This window comes from Bombina bombina, chromosome 3, assembly GCF_027579735.1.
Source record: "Bombina bombina isolate aBomBom1 chromosome 3, aBomBom1.pri, whole genome shotgun sequence".
Lineage (NCBI taxonomy): Eukaryota > Metazoa > Chordata > Amphibia > Anura > Bombinatoridae > Bombina > Bombina bombina.
In genome coordinates this window covers 891,805,104-891,830,698 of record NC_069501.1, presented here as the reverse complement: position 1 = coordinate 891,830,698, position 25,595 = coordinate 891,805,104, and the positions used below count along the sequence as shown (strand labels likewise).

The 25,595-nt window shown below is 35.6% G+C and overlaps 1 protein-coding gene across 1 annotated transcript in view; it reads right to left on the bottom strand.

Moving 5' to 3' along the window:
- Nucleotides 1-15,373, bottom strand: part of EDNRB (endothelin receptor type B) — a 74,426-nt gene extending 59,053 nt beyond the window's left edge. Inside the window, exons 1-2 of the mRNA XM_053707851.1 lie at nt 15,236-15,373; nt 14,203-14,708 (exon numbers count right to left, since the gene is read on the bottom strand). Coding sequence (XP_053563826.1) covers nt 14,203-14,631 — 429 coding nt within the window. The 5' untranslated portion in view covers nt 14,632-14,708; nt 15,236-15,373. The remainder of the gene's footprint in view (nt 1-14,202; nt 14,709-15,235) is intronic.
- Between the last annotated feature and the right edge of the window lie 10,222 nt (nt 15,374-25,595).

Genomic DNA, 25,595 nt, shown 5'->3' with positions numbered 1-25,595 from the left:
GGTTCATTGAGAACATGGTTGTTGTTCAATAATAAAATTAATCCTCAAAAATACAACTTGCCTAATAATTCTGCACTCCCTGTATATATACAGTCATGGCCAAAAATATTGACACCCCTGCATTTCTGTTAGATAATGTACCACTTCGCCCAGAAAATTGTTGCAATTACAAATTTTTAGGCATTCTCATGTTTTTTTTGGTTTGTATGGGTATGACACGAAAAAGTGGAGAAAAAAAGCCAAATCTGACACATTCCACGCAAAACTCCAAAAATGGACTGGACAAAATTATCGGCACCTTCTCAAAATTGCAAGTAATAATTTCATTCTAAGATTGTGATGCTCCTGTAGTTTGTTATTAAACTCACATGTATCAGTAAACAGGTGCTGACAATATAGAAATCACATCGCCACCAGTTAAAATGGTGAAAAATGTACTCAACCTTTCTGCTGTGTGTCTCTGTGTGCCACACTGAGCATGGAGAAGAGAAAGAGCAGCAAAAAAAATTTCTGAGGAACAAAAATTATGGAAAAGCATGGACTATCTCAAAGTTGCATCTCCAGAGATCTTAATGTTCTTGTGTCCACTGTGCGCCACATTGTCAAGAAGTTTACAGCCCATGGCACTGTAGCTAATCTCCCTGGACATGGACGGAAGAGAAAAATTGATCAAAGATTGCAACAAAGGATTGTTCGAATGGTGGATAAAGAACCTCAATCAACTTGTGTCAGCTTGCATTTTACGTCGCTATCTAAATGAAAAGGGATGCTATAGTAGGAGACCCAGGAGGACCCCTCTGCTGACACAGCAACATAAAAAAGCCAGTTTGGAGTTTGCCAAAACTTACCCGAGAAAACCAATATCCTTTTTGGGAGAATGTGTTGTGGACAGACAAAACAAAATTACAGCTTTTTGGTAAGGCCCATCATTCTACTGTTTTCAGAAAAAGAAATTAGGCTTTTTTATACCAAAAAACTTCATATATATTCATATTTTCATGTCGGGTTAGCGCACATGATAAAATGTGATCAGGTTTACGCAAGAGTGGGGTGTTAGTTTTTTTTCCACTTTTTTGCTCAACTGACTTCTATGGGGAATACGTGAATGTGCACTTGATATTGTAAGTTTGGCTTTTATGCTCGTTGGGTTAGTGTGCAAGCGAAAACAGTTTACTTTCAACTCATAATACGAGCGCAACCTGATTGGTTCAGAAAGCTTACTTCTAGCTCAATTAACCCTCAAGCAGGAGCGTTAATTTGTGCACCATTTGTAATCTGGCCCTTTATCATCTTACAACTACAAAACAATGATATTTATACTAATGATATTACATTGGCTTACTGCAGTAAAAAAGGATGGTATTTTGTTTTAAAAACATTAAGACTTTGCTGAGTTGTTCTATAGCAACACAATACATATGTCTTGTAATTACAATGTGTGTACTGTCCCTTTAAGTAACGAGTTTGAGTTTATCATATTGGAAATTAGGGAGTAAAAAGAGGGTGAGAGTGCTTCTGAGTTGAGGCATGAGCTGTGTGGTATGACAGTAAAGAGTATGTAGTGGCCTTTGCTAGAGGGGAGAAAGTATATTTGAAGGAGCTTTCCCACACAGATTCTTTTAGGTGAACTGCTCACTTCCAGCCAAACAAGAGAAGTTAGCGGCGCAAAATTTATTAATCCAGTTTAAAAACATACGAGTTGAAACTCCATAAGAGCAATCAAGTATACACACAGGTAAGTGTAGTACAGTCCTAACGCAGACATGTTTCGTGCGCATGCGCACTTGGTCAATGCATACCGGTGACTGGACTATTCAGATTTAAATATTCAACATTTAAAGGTATATTTATACCAATTATATATAATACCTGTGTGAAAAGAAATGAAGTGTAAACATTGTACAGTGTAATATCTTATGATATAAATTTATATGATCAAATAGTTTTAGACTGATATGAAAATTACTTTATACACAATATTTAAGTCCTCACATAATGTGTGGTCACATCATAAGTTTACATTATAATATTAATCCTACATAACAATAAATAGAGAAATAGAGGGATTTCTATTTAATATCATAAAATTAAAATTAAATTCCCAAAAATTCTATATCTCCCTAACAATTAATAGAAAATACAAGCTACTTTAGTATACTCTATGAGTGCAGGAAATTTCTATTTTAAATAGACATATTGGAAAAAATAATGCTGAGTCTATTATTAATGGTACTAATTAATATTCTTGAGTACTACATATTATCCATTCCTAACTTAAGTGACGTGCTATATGAAAAGATCAAGATCCCTCCTCATATTGATTCCTAGAGGGCTGGATGTTTTAAGGGAGAAAATCCAGTAGACCTCTCTTTTGTTTAGTTTGCTCTCTCTGTTACCCCCTCTCTTCCCTGCAGGGCCATGATCAATGCCCTGCAAAGTTAATGAGGATGTATCAGAAGAGTGCATGATTTTAAAATGTCTAGAGACAGGTGTATCTGATTCTGGATCCTCTATGGATCTTGAATGTTCCAGAAATCTGTCTTTTAAGGCCCTTTTAGTTTTCCCAATATACTGTATCTGACATAAGTGGCAGGTTAATAAGTAGACCACATGTGTGGTATGGCAGTTGATATACTATTTAATATTATATCTCTGTAGTGATGTCGCAAACCTAAAATTTTGTGTTTGCGAACGGCGGACGCGAACTTCCACAACTGTTCGCGAACGGGCGAACCGGGCGAACCGCCATAGACTTCAATAGGCAAGCGAATTTTAAAACCCACAGGGACTCTTTCTGGCCACAATAGTGATGAAAAAGTTGTTTCAAGGGTACTAACACCTGGACTGTGGCATGCCGGAGGGGGATCCATGGCAAAACTCCCATGGAAAATTACATAGTTGATGCAGAGTCTGGTTTTAATCCATAAAGTGCATAAATCACCTAACATTGCTAAATTGTTTGGAACAACGTGCTTGAAAACATCAGGTATTATGTTGTATCGATCAGGTAGTGTAAGGGTTACGCCCGCTTCACAGTGACAGACCAAACTCCCCGTTTAAAGGGACAGTCTACACCAGAATTTTTATTGTTTTAAAAGATAGATAATCCCTTTATTATTATTAGTGTGAAGGAAACTGACTGCTATTATTTAACACAGTCAAAAAAGTGTTTTTTTTTTTTTTAAATCTACACTACAGTTACACCACATATGAGTTGCACTGGGGTGACACTGTGCCCTGACAGGCAGGCACTTAAACGCACACGTGTGAAGGAAACTGACTGCTATTATTTAACACAGTCAAAAAAGTGTTGTTTTTTTTTTTTTAAATCTACACTACTGTTACACCACATATGAGTTGCACTGGGGTGACACTGTGCCCTGGCAGGCAGGCACTTAAACGCACACGTGTGAAGGAAACTGACTGCTATTATTTAACACAGTCAAAAAAGTGTTGTTTTTTTTTAAATCTACACTACTGTTACACCACATATGAGTTGCACTGGGGTGACACTGTGCCCTGGCAGGCAGGCACTTAAACGCACACGTGTGAAGGAAACTGACTGCTATTATTTAACACAGTCAAAAAAGTGTTGTTTTTTTTAAATCTACACTACTGTTACACCACATATGAGTTGCACTGGGGTGACACTGTGCCCTGGCAGGCAGGCACTTAAACGCACACGTGTGAAGGAAACTGACTGCTATTATTTAACGCAGTCAAAAAAGTGTAACTTCTGTTACACCAGATATGAGTGGTGGCACTGGGCAAGTGGGCACAGTATACGCTGTGAGCCTGACACACACGCTGGCAGGCAGGCAACTGCAATTAGATTACACAGAAAAAAAAGCAGCCCTAAAAAGGGCTTTTTGGGGTGCTGTCCTTACAGCAGAAATCAGATGAGTCCTTCAGGACTGTAGTGGACACTGAATACTCTAGCCTAGCTCTAGATTTCCCTACTAAATCAGCAGCAGCTACACTGTCCCTCCTCTCACTAACAATGCATCTTCCGTATGAATCTAAAATGGATGCTGTCCAGGAGGTAGGAGGGTCTGGGAGGGAGGGTCTGCTGCTGATTGGCTGGAATGTGCCTGCTGACTGTGAGGTACAGGGTCAAAGTATTACTCAATGATGACGAATAGGGGGCGGATCGAACATCGCATATGTTCGCCCGCCACGGGGAACGCGAACATGCTATGTTCGCCGGGAACTATTCACCATCACTATATCTCTGTCCTGTTGTACAAGATTTGAATGAATCCCCTTCAGATATATATTGGCAAGTCTTACATGTACCTTTTCTAAATTTGTTAAAACCCTTTCTACCTGTAAGCCAAGTTGTTTTGGTATCCTTAGGTAATTCAGAGGGAGAAAGATAATTTGCCAATGTTTTGGCTTTTTTTGAAACAAAGTCAAAACCTTCTTGTGTCACCTGTTTGATTACTGTATCTGAGTGCAAAATATGACTAGTTTCTTTAATTATTTTTCAGATGGTTTTAAATTCTGTACTGTAAGTAGTGATGAATTTAACTTTCTGTTTTTTATCAGTATTGGTTGGTTGCTTGTATTTTAGTAGTTGATCTCTAGTCATTGTGTCTACATTTTCTTTTGCCTTACTGAATATATTTTCTGAATACCCTCTTAATATCAATCTGTCTGTAATGATTTGCGCTTGTACAATATATTCCTCATTGGTTGAGCAGTTTCTCTTAGCTCTTACATATTCCCCTTTGGGATACCTCTGACTATGTGCCTAGGATGACAGGAATCAAATTGTAATATTGTATTCCCTGATGTGGGTTTCCTGTAAAGTTTAGTTTCTACTGATTGTCTGTCTTTACTTACATAGATAGTAACATTAAGAAAATTTATGTGATCAGAGTTATGCTCTACCACCAGTTTAATTCCACATTGGTTATCGTTCAAATATTGACAGAATGACTCTGTTTGGTCACTGTCACCATCAAAAATAAAAAACAAATCGTCAATATATCTATAAAAATGTATGACATTAGTTTTGTATGTTTTTTTCTCTCCAAAAACGTGGAACAGCTCCCACCAACCCATGAACAGGTTGGCGTAGGAGGGGGCAAATTTTGCCCCCATAGCTGTTCCACGCTTCTGTAGAAAGAAATCACTTCCAAACATGAAAAAGTTATGTGTTAGTAAATATTCCATGGCACTTAAAAAACGCTTAGTAGCTGGTTCATAATTACTTTGAAAATCCAGAAAAAATTCCAAAGCTGTAATTCCCTTTGTGTGTTGTATACAAGTGTACAGTGAAGCCACATCAATGGCTAACAATCTATATGTAGGTTTCCATTTGATTTTATTCAATTTTCACAATAATAAGGTGGTATCTTGAATGTAACTGGGAAGATTTTTTACTAGGAGTTGTAGAAAGGTGTCAACTAACTCAGAGAGGGGTTCATTGAAGAAATCTATCCCTGCAATGATGGGACGCTCTGTGGGATGTATAGGATCTTTATGTAACTTAGGAAAATAATGAAAGATAGGAGTGACAGGGAATTGGGGTATGAGTGACTCTTTAGTTTGTTGATCAATAACATTACTGTGTTTGGCCAATATGATTATACCAACCATTTCATTTTTAAATTGTTGGGTAGGGTTAGATTTCAATTTCATGTAGACTTCTGAATCACTAAGTTGTTTTGTTACTTCTGTAATGTAGTCAGTTTTATTTAAAACAACTGCATTGCCTCCCATATCAGATGTCCTAATCACAATGTCATTGTTATCACTTAGAATATGTAAAGCTTGTTTTTCTTTGAAGGTAATATTTTAGGTACTTCTTTTGTTTGATTTTTTAAGTTTTTAATCTAGATTTCTCAGTTTCTCTTCAAATGTTTTCTGAAAGACATCCAGCACTTTTGGTCTTGCATGGACGGGATAGAATTAGCTTTTTGTCCTTTTATGTAAATGTTTTATATCCTTATATTGAATTAAATCAGTGCCATCTTGTGTGCTTTCGCTTGCAAGATGTTGTAAATCTTGTACTGCACATAAATCAGAAAACGTGAGAAATTAATCATTTGAAGTCTCTTTAGTTGTTTCTGCTCTCATTTGTGTCGTCTGTTCATTCATACCAAAGAAATGCTTTTTTAACCTAATTTTACAAACAAATTTGTTTACATCTAAAATAGTCTCGAATAGGTTGAAATGAGTGGACAGCACAAAATTTAACCCTTTGGATAGTAGTTTTACCTCAGATTCTTTGAATATGATGTCTGATAAATTAACTACATTTTGATTTAGATGTATTTTTGATTCATTTGCCCTTGTGATCTGGTTGCATATTTCTTCTGTATTACCTTTTGATAAGACTGTTTTGGAGTAAAATACTTTTGAGTGTTGAAACTGCTTTTGTTTTTGCCTTTGTTTACATTTGCTTCCTTTAACCCTCCCTCCTCTGTGTGTTTTTTTCTTGTAGATAATGTCCTGGGATCTCAGTTTATCGACTGTTGACTAACAGATGTATGTGACTCTATATCTTGTGGTGTTTGTAACACTGTAGAAATGGGTTCCTCATCTATATTTTCGTTATCAGACAAATCAATGTCGTAATCTGTATCTGAAAATGTCTGTTTTTTTCAATTTTCTTATTATTAAATCTCCTCTGGTTCCCTCTGAAAAACCTAGATCTCCCTTTGGCTTGTTCATTATGAGTCCACTTATATACTTGTTTTGAATCATAATCTCTCTTATCTCTCTGCATTTTTCGTGATTTAAATTGCCACATTTCTTGTTTAAAATAATTCATATTAGCCTCAAATTGTTTATCATAATTACTGAATTCTGCGTCTTTTTGGAAATCCTTTCATTTGGCCTGTACATCCTTCATTTCATTAATTAATTCTGCTCTTTGTTTTCTTTTATATTCAATTAACAGATCTATTAGGTCAAAGATACACATATCCAAAATGTTATTCCATTTTGTTATGAATTCAGAATCATTTACTGTGAAAGAAGGACATTTTCTCATTCTTAATCCTCTAGGTATGTTTATCATGTCTGTATAGCATAAATGATGTAATATCCAATTCCAGTTTGATGTCTCTCTTCTTCTTAACATATCTATTTCAAAGAATAAGCTATCTAATGTATATACTATTTGTTCATATTCATTATCAAGTTCTTCACTGAAATGACCTAATACATTTTGTATGTATGAGACCTGTACCCTTACGACATTGATTCTTCTAATAACGAAAATATAGATGAGGAACCCATTCTCACAGTGTTACAAGCACCACACGATATAGAGTCACATACATCTGTTAGTCAACAGTCAAAAAACGGGGATCCCAGGACATTATCTACAAGAAAAAAACACACAGAGGAGGGAGGGGTAAAGGAAGCAAACGTAAACAAAGGCAAAAACAAAAGCAGTTTCAACACTTAAAAGTATTTTACTCCACAACAGTCTTATCAAAAGGGAATACAGAATAAATATGCAACCAGATCACAAGGGCAAATGAATCAAAAATACATCTAGATCAAAATGTAGTTAATTTATCAGACATCATATTAAAAGAATCTGATGTAAAACTACTGTCCAAAGGGTTACATTTTGTGCCGTCCACTCATTTCAACTTATTCAAGACTATTTTAGATGTAAACAAATTCGTTCGTAAAATTACGTTAAAAATTTTTTTCTTTGGTATAAATGAACAGACGACACAAATGAGAGCAGAAACAATTAAAGAGACTTCAAATGATGAATTTCTCATGTTTTCTGATTTATGTGCAGTACAAGATTTACAACATCTTGCAAGTGAAAACACACAAGATGGCACTGATTTAATTCAAGATAAGGATATAAAACATTTACATAAAAGGACAAAAAGCTAATTCTATACGGTCCATGCAAGACCAAAAGTGCTGGATGTCTTTCAGAAAACATTTGAAGAGAAACTGAGAAATCTAGATGAAAAACTTAAAAAAATCAAACAGAAGTACCAAAAATATTACCTTCAAAGAAAAACAAGCTTTACAAATTCTAAGTGATAACAATGACATTGTGATTAGGCCATCTGATAAGGGAGGCAATGTATATTGTACAAGTGCAAATCATTACAGACAGATTGATATTAAGAGGGTATTCAGAAACATTACACCAGCAAAAAAATACATAAGTAAATAAATATAGTAATAATGATTATTTTTTTCTGTAATTTTTCTGAATTTTTAAAATCACATATTAAATACGTGATAATGTTTTTGGAGAACATCATTAAAATACAAAATAACCAGTTGAAGTGGCAGGAAAAAATATGATTAACATAATTATTTTAAAATAATTTCATTTCAGAAGAAATGTTTTTATAAGAGTTCTGTATGGGTCTAATTATCACAGTATTTCTGCTCCAATAAAGGCTAAAAATAAATAATCTGATTAATACATCTAGAAAATTATCTATGTGGTAATGGAAATAATTTGTCTTATTAATACAAATCCCTGAGAGTGCGCAGGATAGGATTTTTTTAAGTATTAAAGCAATAACTATGGAAGGTAATAATAATGATAGACCACATTACACTTCGTTAGTTGATATTTAATTACTGTACAGAAAAGCTCAATTGAGAAAGCTGAGACATTTCAGGATAAGGAGAACTTTACACAAAAGAGTGATTAAAAACAAAATGAGTTATTATGGAGTGTAATCAAGTGGGTTGCCAAAAAGTTAAAGGGATAGGAAAGTCCCTTGTTGAAAAAGAATACGCACATATCCTACACTAGTGGGAGCTAGCTGCTGATTGGTGCCTGCAAGATAACAAGAGAATGAAGCTAATTTGATAATAGAATAACATTGTAAAGTTGATTAAAATTGTATGTTCTTATCCAAATTTGGAGTTTCCTGTCCTTTTAAGGCTTTGAGATGGGTGGTTTAGAGATATGTAAATTAGAGCATTGTGACTTAGAGCCCAATGATCTCAAGCTCTCTTCGCAGCCGAGATGATCTAAGAAGTCTTGCCAGTATGGTGAGGTCATTTAATTCATTTTAGAAACACAAGTTTTACATTGAGAGATGTTTATCTTACTATGCAGGGTTCTGTATGTGAAGAAGAGACTCCTATATTCAAATATAAAGTCTAAAAAAAAATCACCAAAATGTTGTGCGATTTCTCTCCATAGCAGCGAGTATTTGATCATCAGGCCCTAGATGTAGATGTGATAGGGAGAGCTATTGTGGATGGAAGAGAGTTACAGATATGGGGTAAATTGTGAGATGTATTATGTGCATCGGTTAGAAGAGGTATTTTTAGAAGAAAGGACAGGGTGTGCATCAAATGAGGTAGGAGGGAGTGTATTTGAAAACGGGGTCTAAAATGTTAGAGGATCGTTTGTTAAATATATTGGATGTGGGAAATATATTTCTAGTGTACATTGGAACCAGTGGAAGGATGTGAGAGTGAAAGCAGATAAGGGACAAAGGTTCAATAGTGGATGTACTGCAGAGAGGAGAGTTATAGGATAATACTGCAACAGTTGGATCTTGGGACAATAAACAAGTCTAAGAAAAAAATAATGTATTTATTGAGACATTTTTAGCTTATGTCAAAAACTCCTGCACTCATAATTTTCAAATTTGACAAAAACAGACTGTAAATTTCTGGCTAATGGGCTAATGTACTGAGATATGTCAAAAAAGATATTCTACAATTTAACACTTTTTCATTGACCATTATTGTAATTTTGCGGGCTTATCTCTTTACAATACCATGATTCTTATAGACTATGTAATTTAAAAAAACTTTACAATTTACTTTTCTTATCTAATTTGCTTCATTTTCTTGGTACTCTTTGACCAAAAGCATACCTAAGTAGGATCTGGGGGCAGCAATACACTACTAGAAGCTATCTGCTGATTGGTGGCTGCACATACATGCTTCTTGTCCTTGGCTCACCCGATGTGTTCAGCTAGCACCTACTAGTGCATTGCTACTTCTTCAATAAAGGATACCAAGAGAATGAAGCAAATTTGATAATAAAATTAAATTGGAAAACTGTTTAAATTATATGCTCTATCTGAATCATGAAAGGAAAAAAACATGTCCCTTTAAGGGTCTATTCAGGAACTACAGAACACCTCAGATGTTAAGATATTTAACAAATACAGATATCAGTTTGATCAAGGATAGCTAATAAAATAATATTAATAAAATGCAAAACATGCATACAATTGGTGTAGATTTATTCTGACAAATGCATGTATTACATTGAAATACAAAAGTAATATTACAATTTAAATCAAATTTGAATTTTTGTAATTAAATTGCTTTTCACATTATAATTTAATATTATTACATTTAAAGGGACAGTCTAGGCCAAAATAAACTTTCATGATTCAGATAGAGCATGTAATTTTAAACAATTTTCCAGTTTACTTTTATCACCAATTTTGCTTTGTTCTCTTGGTAATCTTAGTTGAAAGCTTAACCTAGGAGGTTAATATGCTAATTTCTTAGACCTTGAAGGCCACCTCTTTTCAGAATGCATTTTAACAGTTTTTCACCACTAGAGGGTGTTAGTTCACGTATTTCATATAGATAACACTGTGCTCGTGCACGTGAAGTTATCTGGGAGCAGGCACTGATTGGCTAAACTGCAAGTCTGTCAAAAGAACTGAAATAAAGGGGCAGTTTGCAGAGGCTTAGATACAAGATAATCACAGAGGTTAAAAGTATATTAATATAACTGTGTTGGTTATGCAAAACTGGGGAATGGGTAATAAAGGGATTATCTACCTTTTAAAAAAATAAAAATTCTGGTGTAGACTGTCCCTTTAATATGATTATTGCATTTGAATACACCATTATTATATTTTAATTTAATAAATGTATTTTATTTTCAGCTGTGCTGTATACTAAGTCTGTTTAAAAGTTGTATTTCCAAAGGGCTTTTCAAAAAGTTTAAAACAAAAGCAAAGCTTAGAGCAAAACAATTTTTTTTAAAATCAGCATCTTTTAAACTTGGCCATCGTAATTTTGTGACTGCAAATATATATCAACATCTGGAGTTTTGGTCAAATTTAACAAAATTCACACAACTTCTAGCTTCATTTTCAACATTGAATAATTTGCTAGTGTTTTTAAAGGGTATATTTTTTATATGGGTAACACAAGGTTTAAAGATGTAACAGATATATTAGTTTATTGATCTAAACTGATATGTACTAAGAAGGTACTAGATGGATGCCTTAAATTTCACATTGCTTTTGAAGCTTTCTTGAGCAAAAAGCCTACCATATTTGTGTCCCACTAATTATAGGTAAACATTCCTGCACCACATTTACAATATATTCATGGTGATATTACATTACTGCATCAACATAACCTGGCATATTTCCAAGAAAGCAAATCTTCCATAGATATGTCTGTACTTTGTTTTCCATGCATCCTAATGTAAATAGACACTAGGGGGATCTCGGAAAATGCTTGTTTTCACAAATTCAGCTGCAGAGATCTTCACTTTTAGCTATTTCACTACCAGTGCAAACACATCAGTACATTTACATAAAATAACCATATTGTAAATTACAAACAATATAACATTTATAGAAAAGATAACTAGGGGTCCACAGAGTTTCAAGTTGATTTTACTATACGTTAGATTGATATGGATGTATCAGTCAATATTGTGCTCTACTTAAAGGAGCATGAAACCCCCCAAAAATCTCGATTCAGATAGAGAATAACATTTTAAACAACATTCCAATTTGCTTCTATTATCTAATTTGTTAAAATTCTTTAGATATCCTTTATTTGAATAGCAATGCACATGGGTGAGCCAATCACACAAGGCATATATGTGCAGCCACCAATTAGCAGCTACTGATCCTATTTAGATATGCTTTTAAAAAACGGATATCAAGAGAATGAACCAAATTAGATAATAGAAGTAAATTGGAACGTTGTTTAAAATTGCATGCTCTTTCTAATTCATGAAAGAAAAAAAAAAACTATGGTTTGATGTCCCTTTAATGTGGAATTTACTTTTTTATTTCCCAAATAAATTAATTGTATTTGTGTTTACTTTGATGTCAAATAGAAAGTTAAATTGCTATAGAAGAGAGAAGATGGTATCCCTTCTAACCTTAAGGCTAATTCACTGGGATCTTCTTGTGAATAGTACAAACCTGTTTAATATACTTTGCAATAAACAAGCTGTCCTGAAAGGCACCTTCACCTTTTTTTAACCTTGTGCATGCACCCAATAAAAATCTAAGAGCACAGGTAGTTTGTGATTGGTGAGTATTCCACAAACAAGCGTATGCCTGTCAGATGTACTGTACATAAAAACCATGCAACAGCTTCCATACTTTGGGGTCAGTATCGGGAGGGGGGGGCGAATAAAAGATGCTTAGTTCAGACAACAAAAAGAAAGCTGCCTTTTAAAACAGATTGTATGTTGGAAAGTATCTTATAATGTATTCTGGATATATACAGCTTCTGAGTACTATTCGTTAAAAGGTTATTTTAAGAAATATACATGAGAAGCTGAAAACAAATTCATATGAAAATAGTCACACGAAAGTAATGTATAAAAGGAGGTTATTGCAGTATTAACACAAAGGAAAGATATTTTATTTCCTTATACAATTTTGTTTATTTACCAATGTGACTATAAAAATTGATTTCCCAAATTTTGGGTTACTCACCATTCATAACATTTTTTATAACAAACAAAACAACATGGCTAAAGCGAAGTATCATTCTAAATTCTAAACTAACATTATAAATCAATAAAAATAAATACATAAAAAAAAAATAGAATCTAAAATGTATTCCCAGGACTCCTTCACGGTTTCAAATGAAAATATAAGTATTTTTTTCTGACATTCACTTTTTTACATGTACATTTTATTTGTGTAAATTAGTGGAAAACACGATTATAGAATAAAAAAGTAAAACTTAAACTGTATGACTTAATTGTACAATTAGCTTGTACACTGTTAAAGAATATTAACATAATTGACACTTATATAAATAATGGATTAGTAAAATTTTAAAAATATTTATTTTATAATAAATAGACAGTAGGGGTGAGGAGAATATTATAAACACTAATGAGGTAGTTTTAGGGATCTGCTAAATGAAAAAAGCTAACATATTATTCTTAGTGTATACAAGGTTTCATACATGTCTAGGGTCAAACGTACTACACTTGACTTGCACTGCAATTACTGATAATGTTAACTACAGTATGTCATGTTGAGTGTTTATGAAATGTTAACGTTAGTGTTTTCTGTCTTGCTTTCTGCATTTAAGCAAACTGTGTGTAAATTCAGATATAAAGGACAATAGGGGATGTCCAGATGTCCATTGTTTTAAAAGGAGGGGCCACATTTAATTTGTTTACTTGAAAATATCACATTTTTCAAATTATATTGGAGGGAAAAATACTGCAGCATTTCATAAGTGCTGTTATGTGTAATGGGTTAATCACAGACAAACCCACACAATAATTGTGCTTTTGTGTTGCCATAGATGAGGAGAAGGCTAGTGAGCCCATCAAGAGTGGCATATGGGCATATGCACTAATTACAAATCTTCACAGGAAAATGCAACATTGCCTATGTGTTTAACCTCTTAAAAGGGTTAAGCACATGTGAAATAAAATAATTCAGTAAAATAAACTATTCCAACAAGATAAAGCATTTTTTTGGTACTAGAGTATTACTTTTAATAATTAAACATTTAATAACAAAACATAATAAACAATTTTATATTAACAAACATTAAATGAGCAATAATTCAGAAAGATAAATACAGCAAAACTACAAAATGATACAGATATAGAATATACTAAACCTGCTGATAAAGTGTGTGAGGCAGAGGGGAACTATGTGTGTTGCAAATCAGAGATGTAGATTGGTAATATGAGAAAATGAAATGACGGCTGATTTAGATCACTGGAGGGCACCCTGTGGTCATAAGGACATATTTTTAATGAATGAAGTATTACACTTTCCCTTTACTTTATAAGCAAAATTCTTAGTATATAATGATGTATTAAATCTGAACTAAAATGGGGGACTACACAATGAATTTTAAATGTGTTGGAGAAAAATATCTGTTTTATGTTAAAGTCAGTGAAATGAAGTATGATGCACACTATCTGCCAATGCTCCCAGAATTACCCATTATCTTTATGCATTAAAAGAAACATGTACTTACCCTGTATGTCATGATCGGAATGTCAATGATGATATGTAGCAGATCCCCCAGTGCCAGACTGGCTATTAGTATGTTGGGGCCATTTCTCATGGTCTTATTTTTGTAGATTATCCATAACAGTGTTGAGTTGCCAACAATACCAACTACAAAAATCACACAGGATACAACTGTATTTATATATTTAAAAGTATGAGTGATCTCAGCAGGCTTTTCACACATTGGGGGTAATTTGGTTCTTCCAGTTTGAACGGTTTTATTTTTAAATTGATTATAGATTGATATATTAGATTTTGAGACATATGGCTTTATAGTGGTAGTTGGAAGTTCCAAGACTGATGGTTTTAAAGATGACTCATTCTTGTCTCCATATACTACAAATACCGATAATAGCAATGTTGTCAGAGTTATACAATGTTTTGGATTCTGCATGATTTTTGGAATTGTTTAGAGGTAAGAAAATCTATGTAAATATTTACAAGAAGATGCAAAGTCCGTCCAACCAGAACCTAAACAAAGAGGCACAATGTCAGTTGAAACATAATTTCAATATTTGTCTAATGATAATAAATAGTTGGAATAAGTAGCCTAAGAACTTCTATTGCACTACGGCACCAATTTTTAAATAATCTATGTAATTAATACCCCAAGTGCGCAGCAGCTACTGGTGATTAATAAAACAAAATAACTAGTACTCCCTGGATCTTGAATAATGATGCAATGTATCAATTTAATGAAAATGTGATGCTTAGTACTATTTTTTGAGATATGGATATATTTATGTCTGTGTGTGTGTATATATATATATATATATATATATATATATATATACTGTATATATATATATATATATATATATATATGTCTGTGTGTGTATATATATATATATATATATATATATATATATATATATATATGGACATATACATGCTCTGCTCATGTAAACACAATCAGGCAAGATTTATAAATATAGTTATGGAATAACATCTAATGTATAATTAGTAAATATATAATAATAAAATCACATGCTATTTACCTTCCTTTTGGTTCTATTAAGAAACTTTCATAGAGTAATCCAAGAAGATTTTAGGCTGTGAGCTGCTCTGAATTTTGTTATAACTGAGTTCTTTTGATGTGTTTCATAGCATGTCAGTAGTGACTGGTTCAGACTTTGCTCCTGGAATGCCTGTGTCTGAAAATCCACTAGATTAGTCAAACACTTGTACATCAGTGAGTGACAAACTCCACCTACTCCCTCCTACAGAACATCAACAACCTTTTTTCCCCTGGTTTTAAATTGCCTGGACAGCATCATCTGTAGTTTCTTAGAATATCACAAATGAAAGCCTGGTTTCTAAAAATACACTTTATAAGGGGAAAATAAATAAATAAATCCCTTTTTATTATAGCATCTACAGTATATGTGCTGCAATATGCTAGAATTATATTTTAAAAACTGAAATATTTTTAAAATCACAAACTAATAGATAAGAAAATTATGAATGGTAATGAATATATTTATTTAGCATTGCATGTTTTAAAATGATTTGACTTGCACATCATATTTAGTATAGAATGCATATTTGTCCCCTCAGCAAACACTGTATTGATTCATTTACACTCTTTGTTTTGACACCCTAAGTTGTTATTTGTTGTTTAATTAAGCAATAAATAAATTAATCAAAATCAATTTCAGATATTGTAATTGTTTAATTGTAATATTTTACAGTATTATAATATGACAATTTGTATATATATATATATATATATATATATATATATATATAGTGTGTGTTTGTATATGCCTAATTTAACTTTTACACCAATTTAATGGAACTACAAATTTTCAAACCAGTGATGTTACAATAGATGCAATAGATTATTTATATGAAATAAATGTGCTTATTTAAATGTTTTTAACATTTTTTTTTTTTTTTTAAAAGTCACATAATTGTGAATCAAATTGAATAAGACTATTGTAATACAATGTCCTGCTTTTACTGTGATGACACAGAAAGGAATGCTACAAAGGATATGAAACAGAAAACATCCCCAGGGCACAGATGTAGATCAGAATGTTTAATTTCCACTATCCAGATAAAATAGCTTTGTCAGTTTTACACAAATATTTTAGCAATTTCACTTGAAAATCTTAACTAAAAATAATAGCACAACTATCTAAATACGTCAGTGTATGAGCAAAAGGAAATCTTTTTGTAGTTATTTTTTTTAAAGGGACATTAAACAGTTTGAGATTGTAATATAATATGTTTAATTATGTGTGGCAAAAACAAATAAAAAAGCAATATACTTTAATTATTTATTGTGTCCCTTTTTTTCTGTAATTTAACGCTGCAAATTGTTGGTTTTGTCAGTTGCGCTGAGTGTCTATAAAGTAATGGGAATTGCCATTATTATTATTATTATTATTATCAGGTATTTGCAGAGCGCCAACAGATTCCGCAGTGCTGTAAACATAGTCGGTGTACAGGTAAGCTTTTGTAGGGGTCAAGTGGGTGGAGGGCCCTGCCGAGAGTTTCACTGTTGTAGTCGGCTCTTATGAAGTGATCTGTAAACAGCTGGGCCCATAGGCTTACAATCTAAGGGGTTCAAGGGGAAAGCAATGGCGTTAAGAAAGGTTAGTGTTGGTTGTATGCATCCCTGAATAGTAGAGTTTTTAGGGAGTGCTTCAAGCTGTCAAAACTAGGGGAGAGTCTTATGGAGCGAGGCAGGGAATTCCACAAGATGGGGGCCAGTCTGGAGAAGTCCTGTAAACGTGAATGTGAGGAAGTAACAAGAGAGGAGGAGAGGAGTAGATCCTGAGCTGATCGAAGGGGACGGGAGGGAGAGTATCTAGAGACAAGTTCTGAGATGTAGGGGGGAGCAGTGCAGTTGAGAGCTTTATATGTCAGGGTGAGGATTTTATGTTTAATCCTAGAGGCAAGAGGAAGCCAGTAAAGGGATTGGCAGAGAGTTGCAGCAGATGAAGAGCGATGAGTAAGGCAGATGAGCCTGGCAGAGGCATTCATAATTGTAAAGGAGCTATGCGGCAGCTAGGTAGACCAGAGAGGACGGAATTGCAGTAGTCGAGGCGGGAAAGGATGAGAGAGTGGATTAAAATCTTGGTTGCATCTTGTGTAAGGAAATGTCTAATTTTAGCAATGTTTTTAAGGTGGAAGCGGCAGGCTTTAGCCAAGGACTGGATGTGAGGAGTGAAGGAAAGATCTGAGTCAAGTGTGACCCCAAGACATCGGGCAAGCGGGGTAGGGGTAATGATGGAATTATCAACAGTTATAGCAATTTTGGGGGTGGAGACATTGGAAGAAGAGGGATAAATAAGGAGTTCAGTTTTGGAGAGATTTAGCTTAAGGTAGTTAGAGGACATCCAAGATGAGATGTGAGAAAGACAGTTAGTGACACGGGTTAGTAAGGAAGGAGGTAGGTCTGGTGCAGAGAGGTAGATTTGGGTGTCATCAGCATACAAATGGTATTGAAACCCATGGGACTTTATTAAGGAACCTAGTGACGACGTGTATTTGAGAAGAGAAGGGGACCAAGGACAGAGCCATGTTATGTTTCCCTTTTATCTATTTGTCCTGCTGAGGAATATTAAGAACAAATATAAAATAGGTAATAGAGGTGAGTGTGTAAACAAAGCTCTGTGGAAACTAGAAATGTCCAATTGGATCCTTTGTTTAGATCGAATGTTGAAGAAGACGGCTGTTCTCTTTCGGAGCCAAATTTATTCTTGTGAAAGTTCAACACACTGAGATCTGGATTTGCACATTTCTTTGTGTGTTGAACTCTCACAAGAATAAATCCAGCTCCAAAAAGAGCCGAATGCCACGAGCAGCCGTCTTTTTCCGCATGTACATGTCTAGTGGAAAACCTCTTAAATTGTTACTTTAACACACTGTTCACAACTATAGAAATTTTTCATACCGATTAAATGGACATTACACTTAAAACTGAATCACTCATGTAATGTAAATTAGTAGAAATACAATACCATTGAACTATATATTTTGCTTGCATTTTGCTTTCTAGAGAGAGTGGCACAAGCACAAGTTTTACACAGTTTTTTTTAAGTATGCTGCAGTTTACCTGGCCCAACTGCATATTTCAAATGACAGTGTACTGTGATTTTGTTCTCCCCTGTAATGTGTTACAAATGATCTATTTTAGGGGTGTATTAAATGTTTTACAAAAAGTTCCTTTAGCTTTATTTTGTCACTTGTTATATCTAAGTATTAATCTTTGTGTATATAGTGATGGATAAGATAAGGAGTACTCTACGTGCATATAGAGAGATAATGGAATAAGATCTCTTCTCCCTGAAAGCTCAGAACATTTGATTGGTTTGTGGTTTTAGTTAGCAAAACATTCATACATTTTAAACTCTGCAGCTGGCATATTGTTTAAAACACATTAAAGGGATATTGTACTTTCAAATTTGTTTTCCCCTTAATGTGTTCCAAATAACTTGTTAAACTTACTGCAGAGTATGAAATGTAAGGGAAATTGTTCCTTCGTGGGTTTTTTTTGCATGTGAACAGGATGTTTTTTTCTTGTCTCCTGTTTACATAGCTTTTCTACAGAGGAAATATTTGTATTTTCTGTATAGATGGGGATACAACAGACAGCTATTTCAAATTACAAGATTATGGTAAATGTGATGTGCTGTTTGCTAACAATTAAATACACTCCAGCCAGCAGGTAAAATAGGCCATTTGAAACACATTAAAGGGGATACAATTGTATAGTACAATGTCCCTTTAAAGGGAAACCAGTTTTACAGTACACTGTCCCTTTAACAGTGAGAGCTTTGAACAGTAGACAAACCTACAGGGCCGCCATCAGGTGCGAAAGCGGTAACTGAGTATAGGGGTCCAGGGGCCTGGGTGCATCTAGCTACCAACTAGAGTAGCTAAACCTTGGCCTGACTAGCTTTTCCATTACCCATGTGCACGCTAGTAGGCTGTAATGCACGCAGGTTTATGTAAGGAGGAGTAGGTGGCTGGAGGAGCAGAAGGCTGTAACTGTCACCTGGTCTGCCTACCATTCCGGAAAGATGCTTAGCACAAATGGCTCCCTGTATGGTAAGTAAAAGTCGTTAGCTCCTTCCTTCTGACAGTTAAACTAATAAGTGCAGCTTATGCAGGACACACTCTTGCTGTATATGCTGTGACCTGTAATAAAGGTGAGCCAGGCCAGGATTTTCATGCAATCTTTTTTTATTGTAAGCCCTTGGCTTCAAAATGGGTGAGGTGTATATTGTAGTTTACGTTTCTTTTGCTATATTATTTATAATATGATTTAAAAGCCTCACACATTTCCCTCTGTGTCTCCTTTTTCATTATACACTCATGATTACTTTTTTGCTTTTGCACCATACTTCACATGTGCTGCTTTAAAGCAAGGGATGAATCTGTGGTGCAAATGAATATTTTTCTTCCTGCTTGGGACTTGAGTACAACTGTGTAAATTCATGTGAGCATATATTACAATGCTATTTGATCAGCTTCCTTATATTTGTCCTCGGGCAGCACAAAACCTAAATACGCCACTGCTCTCCTCGGTTCCTTTATATATACATGTGTGTGTGTGTGTGTGTGTGTATATATATATATATATATATATATATATATATATAAATATATATGTGTGTGTGTATATGTGTGTGTGTATATATATATATAAATATATATACAAACTCAATTTCGGAATCCGCCCTCCTGGGTCAACCACCTGTACGTCCACTCCAATAATACATCCAACACACAAACAGTGAAGTCACAGGATTTTCTTAAAAAAAATCTAAATTTTAATTGACGTTTCGGGGATGTATTCTCCCCTTCTTCAGAACAACATATATATATATATATGTGTGTGTGTGTGTGTGTGTGTGTATATATATATATATATGTGTGTGTGTGTATATATATATATATGTGTGTGTGTGTATATATATATATATATATATGTGTGTGTGGTGTGTATGTCTTGCCATCTTCCTATGGTGCACTCAGTATATACATTCTGCAGTATATGCCCCTATCTGACCACTTTATAATGCCACTCAGCTAGGGGGAGGGGACCCCGACCACTGGTTCAGTAAGGGGCTTGAATATGTCTAGTGGTGGTCCTGCAAATGTATGCACAAATAGTTCTACTTGATAATAATCAAAGGAGTTGCAATAAGCATACTTACCAAGTGGTTTATTCCTGAAAGTTTTGCTTAGAGTTTTAGGTGTTTTAAGATATTTATTGTGTATGAGCATTATCTGCCAGATTGCAAATGAATCATTGTGTTCCTTTCTGTTATAATCTGATGTATATTCTTATGAATAATTGTGGTTTGCCTACAAGTATACTTTAAGCCTTACTAAAATATTGCTCATATACGGCCAGATTACGAGTTTTGCGTTATGAGCTGTGCGGTGCTAACGAGCAGTTTTTTCTCACCGCTCACTTACCTACAGCGCTGGTATTACAGGTTTTACAAACCCGGCGTTAAAAGGCAAGAAGTGAGCGTAGAGCAAAATTGAGCTCCATACCGCACTTCAATACCAGCGCTGCTTAAGTCAGCGGTGAGCTGGTCGTACGTGCTTGTGCACGATTTCCCCATAGACATCAATGGGGAGAGCTGGCTGAGAAAAAGTCTAACACCTGCCAAAAAGCAGCGTAAAACTCAGTAACACAGCCCCATTGTTTCCTATGGGGAAACACATTTTATGTTTACATCTAACACCCTAACATGAACCCCGAGTCTAAACACCCCTAATCTTACACTTATTAATCCCTAATCTGCCGCCCCCGACATCGTCGACTCCTACATTATATTTATTAAACCCTAATCTGCCACTCCGGACATCCCCAACACCTACAATATACATATTAACCCCTAATCTGCTGCCCCCAACATCGCCGACACCTACATTATATTTATTAACCCCTAATCTCCTGCCCCCAATGTCGCCTCAACCTACCTACATTTATTAACCTATAATCTGCTGCCCCCAACGTTACCGCCACTATATTATATTTATTAACCCCTAAACCTAAGTCTAACCCTAACACCCCCTAATTTAAAAATAATTTAAATAAATATAATGAAATATTACTATCATTAACTAAATTATTCCTATTTAAAATTAAATACTATATATACTATACATATAAAATAAACCCTAAGCGTGCTACAATATAACTACTAGTTACATTGTAGCTATGTTAGGGTTTATTTTTATTTTACAGGCAAGTTTGTATTTATTTTAACTAGGTAGAATAGTTATTAAATAGTTTTTATAGGTAAGTATTTAGTTTTAAATAGGAATAATTTAGTTTATTATAGTAATCATATTAGTAATAAATTTAGAATAGTGGCAGCAACGTTGGGGACGGCAGATTAGGGGTTAATAAATGTAGGTAGGTGTCGGCGATGTTGGGGGCAGCAGATTAGGGGTTAATAAATATAATGTAGGTTGCGGTGATGTTAGGGGTGGCAGATTAGGGGTTAATAAGTATAATGTAGGTGGCGGCGATGTTGGGGGCAGCAGATTAGGGGTTAATATTATTTAACTAGTGTTTGCGAGGCGGGAGTGCAGCGGTTTAGCTAACTTTTGGCCTCCCAGGACAGACTATGGAAAGTCCCATAGAAAAAAGACTTTATGAACTTTACGTAAGTCGGTTTGCGGTAAGGCCAAAAAAGTGTGCGGGGCCCCTAAACCTTCAAGACTCGTAATACCAGCGATAGTGAAAAAGCAGAGTTAGGACCTGTTAACGCTGCTTTTTCAGCTTACTGCAAAACTCGTAATCTAGCCGATAGTTTGTTTATAAAGAAACATATTCTTTTAATTTAAATTATTCAATTTACTACATTTAATCACTAGCCCTGTTGGTTAGAAAAAAAAAAATGTGGCCACTCTTTTGAAATGGTTTGAGAAAATAGCGACTTCATTCTAACTTTCATAAAAAATAGAATATAAAAAAACAATAAACCATATCACCTAAACGGAAATAATTCCTTCTAAATTTGGGGAATGAATGTAACACATTAATTTTCAGATATTTATACATATTTCTTCTATAAGATACGACGAGTCCACGGATTCATCCTTTACTTGTGGGGTATTATCCTCCTGCTAACAGGAAGTGGTAAAGCGCACCACAGCAGAGCTGTTTATAAAGCTCCTCCCTTGACTCCACCCCCCAGTCATTCTCTTTGCCTACTCTAAGTACTAGGAAGGGTAAAGTGAAAGAGGTGATAAAATGTTAGTTTTTATTTTCTTCAAGCAAGAGTTTTTTTATTTTAAATGGTACCGGTGTGTACTATTTTCTCTCAGGCAGCAGATGGATGAAGACTTCTGCCTGGAGGCTCAGGCTGATGATCTTAGCATTTGTCACTAAGATCCAGAGCAGTTCCCACAGAATCGCTGAGGAGTACTTAAGTAACTTCAGTGTGAGGAACGTTTTTCATGCTATAAGCAGTGAGGTATGTTCAGTCATTGTTTTCTGGAGAGACTGGGGTATTTCAGAATTGGCTGACAGTATCCCCATGAGGGAAAGGGTAAGCAGTAATCCTAAAAGATATAGAGGGGCATTACTAAGCTTGCATATAGGGGCTAAGAAAAAATGGTTGATACTGAGTTTGAATGTTTGTGGGAAAACGTTTATTTAACTGGGAGTGATAATAACGTTTTTGGATGGAACGTTTTTATGCTTAAATGAGAGGGTACACTTGGCTTCTTTTTGGGTTTGGGAACCCACATGGCCAGTTTGAGACCGCTCTGGTGCGATTCATTTGGGCTGAGAGACATCGAGTGAGATGGGCGGGTTCTATTTTCGCGCCTCAGTTGCGCAGATGTATTTGACAGGCAAGCAGCAAGCTCCAACTCCGGTGGGCCCTTGTGAGAATATTGGGCCAAATCAAAGCTTTAACCCTATTTTCCTGATCCCTGAGGGTAGGTAGGCGCCACAGCAGGGCTGTGGCGAGGTGCAGGGGGAGTTTTTTCCGGATTTAAATGTTTATTAATTATCCGGTTTTTCCAGTAAGGGTTAAGTGTTCTTTTCCTTGTGGGGCAAACTTAGCTGCATAGTTTGAATGCTTATATCACACATTTAAAACAATTTGATTGTTTTAAAGCAGTTTTGCAAAACGTGTATGCTTTTTTTTCTCTTAAAGGCGCAGTACCGTTTTTTAAGATTGTTATTTTTTTCACTAAATAAAGTGTTTTCAAACCTGTTTGTGGTCATTACTAGCCTGTTTAATATGTCTGACATTGAGGAAAGTCAATGTTCAATGTGTTTGGAAGTCATTGTGGAACCCCCACTTAAAATGTGTCCCTCATGCACTGAAAGGGCCTTAAATTGCAAAGAACATATTTTAGCTGATAAAGGTATGTCGCAGGATGATTCTCAGTCAGAAGAGAATCAGGTTATGCCATCTAATTCTCCCCAAGTGTCACAACCATTAATGCCCACCCAAGCGACGCCAAGTACTTCTAGTGTGTCTAATTCTTTCACCCTGCAAGATATGGCCACAGTTATGTCTACTACTCTCACTGAGGTTTTATCTAAAGTGCCTGGGTTGCAGGGGAAGCGCAATAGGTCCGGTGTGAGAGTAAATGCTGAGCCCTCTGACGCTTTATTAGCCATCTCCGATGTACCCTCACAATGTTCTGAGTTGGGGGTTAGGGAATTGCTGTCTGAGGGAGAGCTTTCTGATTCAGAAAAGATGTTCCCTCAGACAGACTCAGATATGACGGCTTTTAAATTTAAGCTAGAACACCTCCGCTTGTTGCTCAGGGAGGTTTTAGCGACTCTGGATGATTGTGACCCTATTGTAATTCCACCAGAGAAATTGTGTAAAATGGATAGATATCTAGAGGTTCCTGCTTACACTAATGTTTTTCCGGTCCCTAAGAGGATTTCGGACATTGTTACTAAGGAGTGGGCTAGACCAGGTATTCCGTTCTCTCCCCCTCCTACTTTTAAGAAAATGTTTCCCATATCAGACACCATTCGGGATTTGTGGCAGACGGTCCCTAAGGTGGAGGGAGCTATTTCTACCCTGGCTAAGCATACAACTATACCTATTGAGGACAGTTGTGCTTTCAAAGATCCTATGGATAAAAAATTAGAGGGTCTTCTAAAGAAAATATTTATTAATCAGGGTTTTCTTCTGCAACCTATAGCGTGCATTGTTCCTGTAACTACTGCAGCTGCTTTTTGGTTCGAGGCTCTAGAGGAGGCTCTTAAGGTTGAGACCCCATTAGATGATATTCTGGATAGAATTAGGGCACTCAAGCTAGCTAATCCTTTCATTACAGATGCCGCTTTTCAAATGGCTAAATTAGCAGCAAAGAATTCAGGTTTTGCCATTTTAGCATTATGGCTTAAGTCCTGGTCTGCTGACGTGTCATCAAAATCTAAGCTTTTAGCCATTCCTTTCAAGGGTAAGACCCTATTCGGGCCTGAACTGAAGGAGATCATTTCAGACATCACTGGAGGAAAAGGCCATGCCCTTCCTCAGGATAAAACAAATAAGATGAGGACCAAACAAAATAATTTTCATTCCTTTAGAAACTTCAAAGGTGGTCCCTCTACCTCCTCCCCTGCTGCAAAGCAGGAGAGGAATTTTGCTCAATCCAAGTCAGTCTGGAGACCTTACCAGACTTGGAATAAGGGTAAACAGGCCAAGAAGCCCGCTGCTACCACCAAGACAGCATGAAGGGGCAGCCCCCGATCCGGGACCGGATCTAGTAGGGGGCAGACTTTCTCTCTTTTCTCAGGCTTGGGCAAGAGACGTTCAGGACTCCTGGGCTTTAGAAATCGTGACCCAGGGGTATCTTCTAGAATTCAAAGATTCTCCTCCAAGGGGGAGATTCCATCTTTCTCTATTGTCTGTAAACCAGACAGAAAGAGAGGCGTTCTTATGCTGTGTAGAAGACCTATATACCATGGGAGTAATCTGCCCAGTTCCAAAAGCAGAACAGGGGCAGGGGTTTTACTCCAATCTGTTTGTGGTTCCCAAAAAAGAGGGAACCTTCCGACCAATTTTAGATCTCAAGATCCTAAACAAATTCCTCAGAGTCCCATCCTTCAAGATGGAGACCATTCAGACTATTTTACCAATGATCCAGGAGGGTCAATATATGACCACCGTGGATTTAAAGGATGCGTATCTTCACATCCCTATCCACAAAGATCATCACCAGTTCCTCAGGTTCACCTTTCTGGACAAGCATTACCAGATTGTGGCTCTTCCCTTTGGGTTGGCCACAGCTCCCAGAATTTTCACAAAAGTGCTAAGGTCCCTTCTGGTAGTTCTAAGGCCGTGGGGCATAGCAGTGGCGCCCTATCTCACGGGTGGAAGGTGAACATAAAGAAGAGTT